The sequence below is a fragment of the Carassius carassius genome, chromosome 8, assembly GCF_963082965.1.
Source record: "Carassius carassius chromosome 8, fCarCar2.1, whole genome shotgun sequence".
Lineage (NCBI taxonomy): Eukaryota > Metazoa > Chordata > Actinopteri > Cypriniformes > Cyprinidae > Carassius > Carassius carassius.
The window spans coordinates 13,576,306-13,589,642 of record NC_081762.1 but is presented as its reverse complement, the minus strand read 5'-3'; the positions used below and the strand labels follow the sequence as shown (position 1 = coordinate 13,589,642).

At 36.0% G+C, this 13,337-nt stretch overlaps 1 protein-coding gene across 1 annotated transcript in view; it reads right to left on the bottom strand.

Annotated features, from left to right (window-relative positions):
* The window catches only part of csmd3b (CUB and Sushi multiple domains 3b), a 423,699-nt gene that overhangs the window by 198,378 nt on the left and 211,984 nt on the right, over nt 1-13,337 (bottom strand). The window contains exon 6 of the mRNA XM_059556241.1: nt 7,298-7,410. Coding sequence (XP_059412224.1) covers nt 7,298-7,410 — 113 coding nt within the window. The remainder of the gene's footprint in view (nt 1-7,297; nt 7,411-13,337) is intronic.

The following is a 13,337-nucleotide window of genomic DNA, read 5'->3' as shown; positions in this document are numbered from 1 at the left end:
TGCTGAGACCAAGCACGCAACACTTGTCTAGAAGTAATGGCAACACTGAGAGCCATTAGAGTTACGGATATATTTTTCTCCTGGGGACGTTTACCCTTTAAAGACTTATATACCCCTAAGGACTCAGACGCTTACAAAACCTCTGCATTATCAATGAATAGTGTGATGGCATTTTCTTTAATGGAGACTTTCTTTTGTAGATTGAGGGTGGGGGTGTCTAATATCAGCTGTGGCCTTAGGACTTCAGGTCTTAATGACCTCTGCAAGCACAAAACGCAATCACAATAAAATGTATATTTCAGTTCTTTTATTTAAATTACTGAAGTCATTCAAGTAAATGAGAAGAAAACTGTAAATGACCTACGAGGTGAGATAAATATTGCTTATGTTCTTAAATTGAGCGGTTTGATGAGCCAGTGTTGCTCAGGGGTAACTGTTTGTTATTTCTGCTTCTGTGAATAATCTATACAACAAAAAACCCTTTCTATGTGCCTTTAGGTTGCTTATATATGGGTAAACATTAATAACCACTGTCAAGCAGTAAAGAAAATACTAGTTGGGCTTTTGTTGATCCATTGCCACTTTTGATAATAACATGGTGGCTTTGATAAGCATATCAAGCATCACTCTGTCCAGATAATTATGTACAGTATGTAAGAGATGATCCACAAGTGCGCAATATATTATTATGTTATACATATAAATTATTAGCCACTCGACAGTCAAAGATTTCCTGCTGTTCTTCATGCTTATTTAACTTGGTTATCAATTAGACTGCAATGTTCTTGTATCCAAAATAACTAGATAAACAAACAAAAAAGACTGATTTCAGGACATTTTTTTCCCCTTAGCAACAGCTCACCCATTTTTAAAGCAAAAGTGAAAGGGAAATTCTGCTCTAAAAATACAGATAGTGCCGTTTATTAGCATGGACTGTTAGCACTAGTTTTATCAGTTGCATTTTTCAATGCAGAAGTAAACCATTTCCTTTGAACGTTTATGCCTTACAAAATAATAACAAAACATCTTATGTGTTTATAATTATGACACTAAATTACAAGGATATAATAACTAATACTAATTCGCAAATAAAAAATTTTTTTTGAACATTTTGTGAACAAAAGTCAAGGGAAGTTTTCCTGTCACATCTCAAAAAAGTAATGTGTCTCAAAATATATAACGTTTGCCAAAAACTAAAAATAGAAAGCACACCTAAAACTTAAATTCAATTGAATTAATTGGGGAATTAATTGGGGAATTAATTTAGGAATTAATTGGGAAATTAATTTAGGAATTAATTGGGGAATTAATTTAGGAATTATTTGGGGAATTAATTTAGGAATTATTTGGGGAATTAATTGGGGAATTAATTGAGGAATTAATTGGGGAATTAATTGGGAAATTAATTGGGGAATTAATTGGGGCATTAATTGGGAAATTAATTGAGGAATTAATTGAGGAATTAATTGGGGAATTAATTGAGGAATGAATTGAGGAATTAATTGAGGAATTAATTGAGGAATTAATTGAGGAATTAATTGAGGAATTAATTGGGGAAGTCGTGGCCTAGTGGTTAGAGAGTTTTACTTCTAACTCTAGGGTTGTGGGTTCGCGTCTCGGGCTGGCAATACCACGACTGAGGTGCCCTTTAGCAAGGCACCAAACCCCCAACTGCTCCCTGGGTGCTGCAGCATTAAATGGTTGCCCACTGCTCTGGGTGTGTGTTCATGGTTTGTGTGTGTTCACTGCTGTGTGTGTGCACTTTGGATGGGTTAAATGCAGAGCTCAAATTTTGAGTATGGGTCACCATACTTGGCTGTATGTCATGTCACTTTTCACTTTAAATTATCTACAAAAGAAGGATTGCATTCGGTCATTAAGATTTTTTTATATTCACATTTTAGAATTAAGTTTATTTCTTTCTTTTTCTTTTGACATTTTTTTGCCCTTGTTTTAACAAATTAAACAATAAATATACATAAAAAAATAAATATACATAAAACAAGAAAATGTTGCAAATGAAGTAAAAAAATTACTTTAACTTGGATCTCTGACAATAAGTCTCACCGTCTTATGCAATTTTACTTCTTTTTAGTAATTTATATAAATATTATATTAATTAATTTATTTTAATTTATTAAGTGCTGATTACAACCGAAAACGATTTTCCAGTGTTGACTAGAAAACTATAAGCAGAATGTTCAAGGAATATTACCAGTGCTGTCTTGCTTGCCCTGCACAGATGGTGGGCAGTTCGGCACTGAAATATTCAGCAAGAGGTTCTGGGATTCAACTCTTTTGCCTAAAATTGAGACAATGGTGTGTGTTTCCATTACATGTCAACTTGTTTTTGCCTAAAGCCCATGCAGGCACAGATCCAGAAGACAGTGAAGCCAGAGCTTGAGTCTGAAATCTATAATTTTAGACCTAACGTTGTTCATTCAAGACACTATGCTCCAGTTAATGAAATACTGATAATGTGATATTCTTTATTTTATTATATCGTTACGCCGATATGTCAACAACTTTGATCTCCATATTAGATTCATTTCACATTTCCAAACCTCCAATTCAAAGGTTACATTGCTCAAAAGATTATAACATAATGTTCCGCTTGTTTGACATTTAAGAGGACATTTGAAATGCCCAACTTAAGCACAGCAGGCTTTAGATTAGGGCATTGTCTTCATTACAGACTGTTTGCAGGAGTTTCTGTAGCACTAATGGCATTACGTTAAGGAAATTCCTGAGGAATCATGTTTGACATAGACCTCGTAGAGTCCAGCCAAATAATTACTCCCTCAGGCGAATTGTGAATCCAGTATGAACATGCTTCCACAATCTTGCAACCAGTTTAAATGGATGGTGGCAGGAGTGATCATCAAAGGAGGACTTTATTAGATGTGGCATCCACTCCAGGGAAGGCATGACAGAGAACCTGTGGCCACATACGGATTTCTATTTCTATCTGACCTACTCTGAAAAGTAAGCAAGACGTGTTGGAAAGTGCTTGCTGTGTCATCAAAAGCTACAAGACCAAGTTTGGTAGAAGAACTCCATTTGCACATTTGCAATTCTTATTGGCGTTATGAAAGCTGGCTCCCCTGGCCCTTTGCCAACATCTTTGCCCTAGTTTACATGACTTATCTTGGATTATTCTTCATTATCATGCTCACCTCTAGATGACTTAGGCTTGAAGGAGAAGTTTGCTTTGCGAATTTGACACCACTACCATCTGTACATGCAAACTACCGTGTTTATTTATATGCTTTGGGGGTTGAACAATGTCTCGCACTTAACACAAGATGACTTTTTTTTTTTTTTTGCAAGATGCATTCACATTGTTAATGCAGACAGAAACAAGCTGCTGCTCCTTGTGCACCTGAGCAGAAGATAAAAAAAAAAAAAAAAAAAAAACTTAATGGAACCTCAAGGTGAAAAACTTTTTTCTTAAAGGCTAATTCACACTGCACTGACAGACATTCCAGACATGACAAATGCCAAGATGCTCATTCGCTGAAAAACATGTGCAACTGAATACACTGATCCGACAAAACCTGATGGATGTGTCTGTTGCCGTTGGTTGGTATCTGTGGTTGCAGTGTAAACTGGCCTTAAGATGTTTCTTACAATTAATTGGCCTTAAGAAGTTTCTTGCTATTAGAGCCAGCACATAATTTATTATTTAACATTTAACATTGAGCATTTATTTAAACAGTTAAAGTGAATATGCTCATTAATTAATAAAATAAATAATTGCCATTAATTGCACATGAATAGACAAGCACTGTGGCTTTAATACAGGGTTGGGCAAAAATTCAGAATCTAAGAACTAGCTCCCTTTCAATCCACGTGTACAAATTTGAATGAAAATGGCCAAAACCACGGGAAGTTGAAATGGATTTTGAATCAGAATGACAGGAAGAGGAATTTATGTAATTCATAGAAAGTCATCAGAGGTAACGTATTCTGAGAAATTAAGGGCCAGATTTACTAACAGCTCACGCCAGCACAAACTGTTTTCTGGTGTTAAAATAGAACTCTCAGGATTGACTTAAAATGTGCAATGAAGAATTAGCGCTGAAAAGGCATGGACACAGTTACCGTATTTTTGCACCTGACCTTATTGAATATGCATTTGTAGAAGTTTCCCTTAAATTTATGTGAGGAGAGTATTAAAATTAATCATGCAATGTGATTTATTAAACGTTTGTGCTTGTTGCCATTATTTAATGCCCAAAAAAGCATGTGTTAAAGCGGGTGGTAATTTGCGCTGCTCTGGCTAGATTGTCATTGTGGAAATGATCTGGCTGTGCCTGTGATCTTTAATGTGCATATTGTCAGTAAATCGCTTGCAGAATATGCGCTTTTATGGACGCTAATTCTTCCCGTTTTTTTTTTAAATCTGGCCCTTAATGCTCTGTTCTGGTCCACAAAAGTTAATTCATTAAACATGATGAAATGTATAAATAAATTTTTCATAGGTGGAAACAAAAAACAATAAAAATTAAGACTGTGTCAAGCAAATATCCAAATTAGTTAATATTTTTATCTACAGTATGAATAAATTTTTTCTCTTTTTTTTTCATTATGTTTCCTTACATTTAAACTCCAATTCTAAATCCTTCTCTCTCTCTCTCTCTCTCTCTCTCTCTCTCTCTCTCTCTCTCTCTATATATATATATATATATATATAAAGATTAATTTTTGAAGATACTGCCTCCTACTCACTCTATTTTGCCAAGTTGCTGTACCCTGACTCGTTATTTGATATATAATAATTTCATCAGTTCAGCTCCTGGACAGATCTCTAGTGCCATATCGAGAATTTGATTAAATTTTATTAATGCGACACCTTTAATAGTCAGCTTTACTAGCAGGCCTTGCAGCTAGCACCACCAAGCCTTTATGGGTGATCCAGAAAACAGCAGCACGTCTGGACTTCAATCAGCCAAAGAAGAGCCATGTCAGAAACTTCCTGTTGCTGCTAGCATCAAATTCTCAAGACTCTGATTCCAGCAAAAAGAATCCACATTCCCTCTCGTTTCCTGTGGTCAGTGAATCAACAATGCCTGGAGGAACCATCACAAAGCAGTACAAGGTCACTTTCAAAACTTGCTCACTGTCACTACTAACCTTCATTAGAGGAATCCATTCCAATCTTCAGAAATCATCCGAAGACATACCTTTTAATGCAGCATGTGACCAACTAAAGACCCAAAATAAAATAAAATAATATATTCTGCACTCACACCTTTACACTATCATTATACTTTTCTCTTAATAATTTTAGGCACTGTTCTTATCTCCCCATTTAATTAGTTAAAAAGATTAAAAAGTGTGCTACAGTAAATCGATGGATGCTATATGAAGAAAATCCTTTCTTTTAATAACTAAAATAAAAACTGTAATTTTGTATAGTTTAGTAATGTCATCCAATGTTTTTTTTTACTGGTTCAGAATGAATAATGAGTAGAAGAACATGTCTACCTCATACTCTTGCTTCTGTAATCTTGAGTTCTCAGATGGAGACCTGGATTGTCTGTGGATATTGAAGCCAAACAACTCCTGCCAATAACAGCTTTATTTTCAGCAGATGAGTGTTTCCATCAACTGGCATCTTGAACCAGCAACAGCTGGTTAATGTGTATAAGAGTGGAGCGGGCCGAAATGGAATGGGCTTCCATTCTGATGGCATCTCTTTCAGATGAATCAGTGGGCTAAATTGGATTTTGCTGGGCTGTGTCCTGAAGCGCAGTGCAGATGTTGCTTTTTGAACCTGATCACTTGTCCTGGTGATGCAGTGAATACCTGTTATTTCACAGTCAAAACTCATGCCAGCTCAAGTCAATGCAGCAAGCTTCTAATCAGCACTCTTGGATCTTACACAAATCAAACAAATCCAATCCTATAACCAAACTTCTGCTCACATTTTCAATTATCCAAGATGAGTGCACATCTATTTAGAGGAATAGACACAGAGGCAGACTGACCTGACAGGTCTCTAAAGTTACACAAAGCCTCTCTATTAAAATACGTTAAAGGTAAATATGGAAAAAATGTAAACCCTGAATTCAAAATTGCAAGATAAAAATTCAGAATTCGGATTTTTTATTGCTATTCCAAGTTTACATCTCACAATTCTGACATTTTTTATTCAGAACTCTGAGTTTACATCTGGCAATTATATTATATATTTTTTTGTTTCTGCCACAGAATAAAAATAAATAAATAAATAAAATATATATCTATATATATAAACAGTAATTGTAACGTTATATCTCACAATTCCGACTTTTCTTCTCAGAAGGGTTAGTTACGTTTATATACTGCAACTGCAAGAAAACAATTGCTAGAAAAAGGTCAGAATTGTGAAATAATAATTTAAAATTACCTTTTTTATTCCCGTGGCAGATAGTAGCTTTCATACAAAAATCATATATCCATGCAAATGAGGTTTGTTTTTATTGAAGGCTCAGAAAAGAATCCAAACGATCCAGTGAAGACTTATATGATTTTCCATATAAAACAACATTATGCAACACTTCTGTAAGATAATAGCATAGATATGTAAGGGTTGGCAAACAATTTCATATTTCACTCCAGACCTCTAACAGAACAGTTTAGTGAATGGTTGTATAGACACTAGAATCGAGTTTATGGTAAATATGTGTAAGGAGTTCACAAACACAGTATGCAGCCAAGCACATGAGGAAAATTATGGCTATGGATGACCTGTCAAAGCATAAAATTTAAAAGCGGCTTGCTTTTCGCCATTCTTTCTTTTTTTAAACCCCAACCATTTTATTACATCTGAACTTCCCTTTTTATGAGAGAAGCAAAAAGATAGCTACTTCCAAAAAAGACAAAACATGATTTGTTGTTGAAATATGAGTTAGTTTGGAGAAACGGCACAAAACAAATCAACCGAAAAAGGAAAGAGGCATTCAAGCATTGGCAACAAAAACAACACTTTTCTGACTCTGAATGTTGAAAGTTATTGCAAAAAGAGCCATGTGAGCTGAAGTCAATGACAATAAACACAGTTTTGAAATATCTTTCTCATGCTTGCATTAATTAGACATCTGGAACAAAATGATAAATGATGTCAAAATAGGTTTAACATAAAACTCCAATACTTTTTTTTTTGCACCTTTTATGCAACAAAAATAGTCAAATCAAAGATAATTAATTATGTAGTTAATTATTCAGAGAGGACAATAGAATAGACTTTTATCACAAGGGCAATACTAGCCATGGAAACCATGCATGTGCAATGACAAATCAAGAAGTTTACCTTGATAATGGGCACTGAAGCCTTTGTATCGATGGTTGCTGTCAGTAACAAAGTGTAACCTCAGCCAGTTCTTGTTGCTAACAACAGGAGATGGGACATTCAATCCTGATAGCCTGTAAAACATGAAGGAAAGCTCTTTACATTTGTTACAGAACGTCACCCATTAACAGCGACAACAAAAAACATTTACAATAACATGGCATCTGTCTAGAGGGGCTGTAAAACTCATGTTTTGTAGATGTACAATATAGCACGGTCAAAATTTGTTTAAATGATCTGTCTGTTTAGGCCGTGAAAGTAGATGTTTGGATAGTCAATATTTTATCTTCTAAAGTATACAACTTTTTGAGGGCTCATAATACAGTATACTACCAAGGTCACTGATTTAATACTGGGACATTTTGAGGCATGGCACTAGGGACATTTAACGGAGTACAAGCACCTTAACAGTTAGGCCACCATTACTCATGAAGTGCAAGTCGGGCTAGATACGGTCAGCATGCTCCCTGGACACTTTTGAGGGGCGGTGCTCACAAACTGAGCATTTTGACAAGTAAAAAACATAATTGTGTGTGTATGTGTGTCACACGCAGAGTGTCGTGAATCAGCGTGGTGCTGCAATAGAGGACAGAGGTCATTGTAACCCCAACCCTCCACCCATCAAAATGCTCCATCTTCATCCTACATCTGTCTCACATTATTGATGACTAACTGGAGATGTCATTAAAGGACATGGCCACATGAATCACACTTTAATGGCCTTCAGAGGCTGGAATGGAGCCATATCATTACTGTTATCTTTCTGTCTCTCTCTCTTTGACTCCCACACACACACACACAGTTTACGTTCTTTTGCTTAAACTTAAAGGTAAAGTCTGTAATTTCTGTGCCACTAGTGTCACCACACAGAATTATAATCCATTACACAGCGTGATTTGCGAGTGCGACAATTTCAATACATCACAGCAGTTCAGCACACAATATGTTAATATTGGGTAACCTACATTGGAGACAGTGTGTCTAGTTACATTGTACGTTTCCTGGTCCACATATGAAAATATTGCCAAACAACTGTGGCGTACATACATGTCAGGCAAATCTTAGCAGTGCTATTTTGTTCCTGACTGAATCAGTGTTTTGAACAAATCAACTGATGAATGATTCACTTACTCATTCGAAATCAATAAGGAATTAAATTGCTGATTCAGGAAAAAGTTGATTCAGACAATCCACAATTCATTTAAACAGTCTCTTCTCTTCATTAGATCAGTTCATCACAGCAGTTTTTTTTCTTTTTAAAGTTACTTGCTATGTTTTAAAATATATGCAAGACATTTTATTTTAGCATCACATCGTTTTTCTTCAGATGTATTTTACAAAATGTCAGGGTGCCATTATGTAAATTCCCAAATTACTACATACCCCAGACGAGCCCTACGAGATAGCAGAAGGAGTTGAATTTTACCCATTGACTTAAATATTTAGATTCAGTTCAGCAAATTTCAATTTCAAATTTATTTTGTGCCTCTTTCTGTAAGATACACTATTATGCCAGCAGCTGGCGACAAGTATCTTATTGATCATTATGAATAATTCTTCCAAACATTCACTCAATTTCCCAATCAGACTTTGGGAAGTCATGGCCTAGTGGTTAGAGAGTTTGATTCCTAACCCTAAGGTTGTGGGTTTGCGTCTCGGGCCGGCAATACTATGACTTAGGTGCCCTTGAGCAAGGCACTAAACCCCCAATTGCTCCCTGGGTGCTGCAGCATAAATGGCTGGCCACTGCTCTGGGTGTGTGTTCATGGTTTGTGTGTGTGCACTTTGGATGGGTTAAATGCAGAGCACAAATTCTGAGTATAGGTCACCATACTTGGCTGTATGTCATGTCATGACACTTTCAACCGATTCCTTGGCCAAAGAAAGAAACACCAAACACAGCACCATTTAAAAATACAGCTAACAGAAAGATAGCTAAATGATATCTTGACGTGTATTAGAAATATATATTTTGGTGGTGGGGGGGGGGGGGGGGGGGTATGAGTGGTTATGAACAAATGAATGAAACACATTTGTTGGTAAAAATGCTTGAGACACAGTATCTCTTCCGCACCTCGGTACACTTTCAACTCATTTTTTAGTCTCGAGTACGACATTCACATTACATGATTTTTACTGATATATTACATGATTTATACTGATTTTTACGTAGGAAGGGCCAGAGAAAATATTAAATATTATAAATGTATTATTATTATTTATTTTGTGTGTGTGTGTGTGTGTGTGTGTGTGTTTCAGTAATAAAATGACTTAAATATATGAACTTGGCATGCCATTTACCCATATTGTCGAAAATGGCATATGTACAGACACATTATATTATTAATGTATTACTTTTTTTTTAAAAGGAATCTTTAGGCCAAACCTTTCTCTAAAAGTACAATCTTTATTATTATTATTATTATTATTATTATTTTATCAGTGCATAAAATGCAAAAAGTGTTTCAGCATTAAAATGACTCAAAATGGAGGTCACAAAGAACTTGTGTATTCTTGTATGGATAATGCAAATAAGAAAAAAACAGCCCACCCACGCCCTTGCAGGTGGGCACTCCATTGCAACATTGAAAGTACTGAAACCTCAGCTAGAATGTCAGCTAAAACCTATAGGTGCCATGAGACAAAATGCAACTTCCTTCAGATATGTCTTTAGATGACTAAGGAACACTTCTGAATGTAGCATTTCAGTAATGTCCTTATTGTGTATCAGTTCACTTCTGAACAGAAATGCAGCTTTGTTCTTTAATTGTTAAATAAATTTCAGTGCACCGGTGAATTTGCTTATTGGCTTATTGATGTGATCGTCTTGGCTGCGAGTCACCCTCCTGAATAGCACATGTTTCCACATTTGTAATTGCCTGACATTTTAATTAAATAAGTGTGAATTCTGCAGTAGCATAATTTCTCAGGAGCTGGAGAGGCTGGCAGTGTTTAAAACCAACCACAAAACCAGAACTCGGATTCCTCCACAACACCCTATATCCCCTGAATAAATCACCACAATGCAAGCCAATAAACCCTTTCACGTGGATAAATGTAATTTAATCAACATAACTCATTCCAAGGTCTGCTCTCTCTGTGTGTGAACGTGTGTGCGGATGTTTTTTGGAAGGCAAGGTCAGAAAAAGGAAGGGGAGGTTATCAAACACATGGATGAGCAAATCCTACCATGTCAGTGCAGTTAATCCACATGGGATGTAGAAACAGTTTATAAATAGAACTAGCTGATATGGTGCTGCAAGGAAACTAATATCACCATATAAAGTAACACGGTGAATTTCAATAATTCTTGTTTTATTTATCGTAATATTTTTTTTAAAGTAAGTATCGGATAGACACTCTGTCAAAGCCAGCGAAATGGCAAGAGGAAAAAATAATGAGTAAAGGTGAATGGATGAGAAATGGAGGAACAGAGGAAAGAATTTGGGATGTGTAGGAGTGGACAAAAAGTAATAGAAAAAGTCAGAAAAAGAGCAAGATAAAGATTTAATAAGAGGAGAAAGAGGCAGAAGAACTTTCTATATCTGTGCATCCAGAAAGGTCCTCAATGTCTATGGGATACCTATGACTCAATGTAGTAGACAGTGACAAAAAAGTTAATAATTGCATATGATTTAGTTCAGTGTGGACAGAAATATTGAATAGAAATATTGGGAAATGGCATTACAAACACTGAAAGAAATTATTTCAACACCTCAGACATCCAGCAAGGAAAGGTACATCTAATAGACACTAAATCAGACAAAATTACACCTCAACCTGTGCTACAAATTGGACAAGATTATATAGCAGCTTCAGTGTAGTGTGGGAGACTTCAGATGCTGGTCTATGCATGTGAATGATTTGAATGACCCAGTGAAATCAATAAATGCAGCAGAAGACACACTGAACTACAGAGCAAGCTCGGACTCCAGACATGGAAATGTGGCTTCAAAACACATCGACTTCTCTTAAAAAAAAACTTCAAAAAGGGGGATTGAGACAAAAGGGAGAGAGCCTTCTCATGAGACAAAGAAAAATAAGAGCGTATCGTCATTGACCATAATGGACTTGGTGAGCTTTTAAGCTTTTGCCATGCGAGTCACATCCCTTTCTCAGATCAATAGCTCTCAGTGGTTCTGTGCAAAATTAGGAGAGATTCATTATTAGCAAATGACAGCCGCTAGCATGTTCCTTAATCAGGGAATCTGTCTTAATTGCCTAGCCGCTAATTAAGACAGGTGGCAGCACTAATATGGAGACCCTCATCTTTTTGGCACACAAATACACAAACATAAAATGTATCACAGTTTCCACAGAAATACAGTACAAATATTTTAAACATAATAATCAGTAGGGGTTGCACGACTACTGATTTCTACTAGTCGATTTTTTTTTAATACTCGAGTTACTCGACTACTCGTAGTTCATGTTACTGTAAAAGAAAAGACATTAAATTGTTTTTTTTCCTTTATCAATAAACGCTTATTAATTCATAGCCTTATGCAACAATTACATATTTAAATTGTCAAAACTATTTTGCATTACATATAAAAATTTTCATGAAACAGTCAGTATTTGTATTTGTGTCTATAACAAATCACAAAATTTTTCGTGCCTATCTGCATTCGGATACAACGTCGTACAGTACTTGATAAGACCGTTATCTTTTTTTCATAGTTATCACTGAAATGTATGCCGTGTTAAACTAAAATAATTATTCATTTCTAAAATAATATTTATCATGCAAGCAGAGAGATGTCATGACAAACGTTTAGTGATCATTTAAACATGACTGAATCAATTCAATGCGTACATTTTCATTACATTAACTCTTTAAGCAAGTTTTAATGTTTAGTGAACTTCACTAAACAAATGTGCGTGTGCTGCGCAAACCAGCAAAAGATAAAGATGCAAACATGTAGGCCAAATAGAAAATGTATCCATATCTAAGTTGATTATTAGCTTTCTCTTATTAGAGAACTGGTTTTTGAGCGACTGACGCGCATCGCTGCTGTTTGACTGGTGAGCGCGCTGTGCTTAATCCATTCATTCGTATCATATCGTACCCTAAGGTTTAAATCATTGCCTTTTAAATATATACAATAGAACGTGTATGATGTATTATTATATGTGATATTATTCTTGCCAAGCTCTGATTTCTGAGAGATGCACAGAGAGACAACAGCAATGCTGTGTTTGATTTGCGCTCTTTTCACTCATAAAGTTTACATTCATTCACTTCACACTCGTAACTTTAGCGGTCTCTGTATAATATTGCGCTGATCCCCTGGCTCACCTGTTATCTAGCAAACTCCAGACTGTGCCAGCTTCAGCCGAGTATTCAGGCTGTATCTATGCTGTATCGACTAGTCTATGCAAGCCCTAATAATCAGAAATGTTTCTTGAGGAGCAATCAGGATATTAGAATGATTTCTAAAGGATCATGTGTCACTGAAGACTGGAGTAATAGGTGCTAAAAATTTTGCTTTCCCATCACAGGAATAAATTCCTTTGTAAAATGTATTAACATAGGAAAAAATTGAAAACAGACATCTAAACTGCAATAAAATTTCAATATTACTTTTTTTTTTTTTTTGTAAAATAAATCCAGCCTGGCGAACATGACAGAAAACCCCCCCACCCCCATAAAAACCCAGACTTTTGAATGGTAGTACATAAAAATTTATTCATAATAAATCTCACTTTACTGTTTAGTAGTTTAAGAAGATGTTTTTAAGTACCAATCCACACCAATCGTTACTGTCACACACAGAAATTAACACATATTCTTTCTGAAACTTCAGCATCCTGTATAGCTGGGCTCCCATGGTGAGAGAGGAGGGCAAGACAAGGAAAGAGAAAAAGAGAGAGGGAAGAGCATGGCGGAGCAATGGAGAGAGGAAGCGAGATGAAAGCAGGCTACAGCATGGGTCTCACGCCGGCGATCGCCTCATCAATCACTGGCCGCCGTAGCCCAGACGAATGAGAGGCCGCTAGG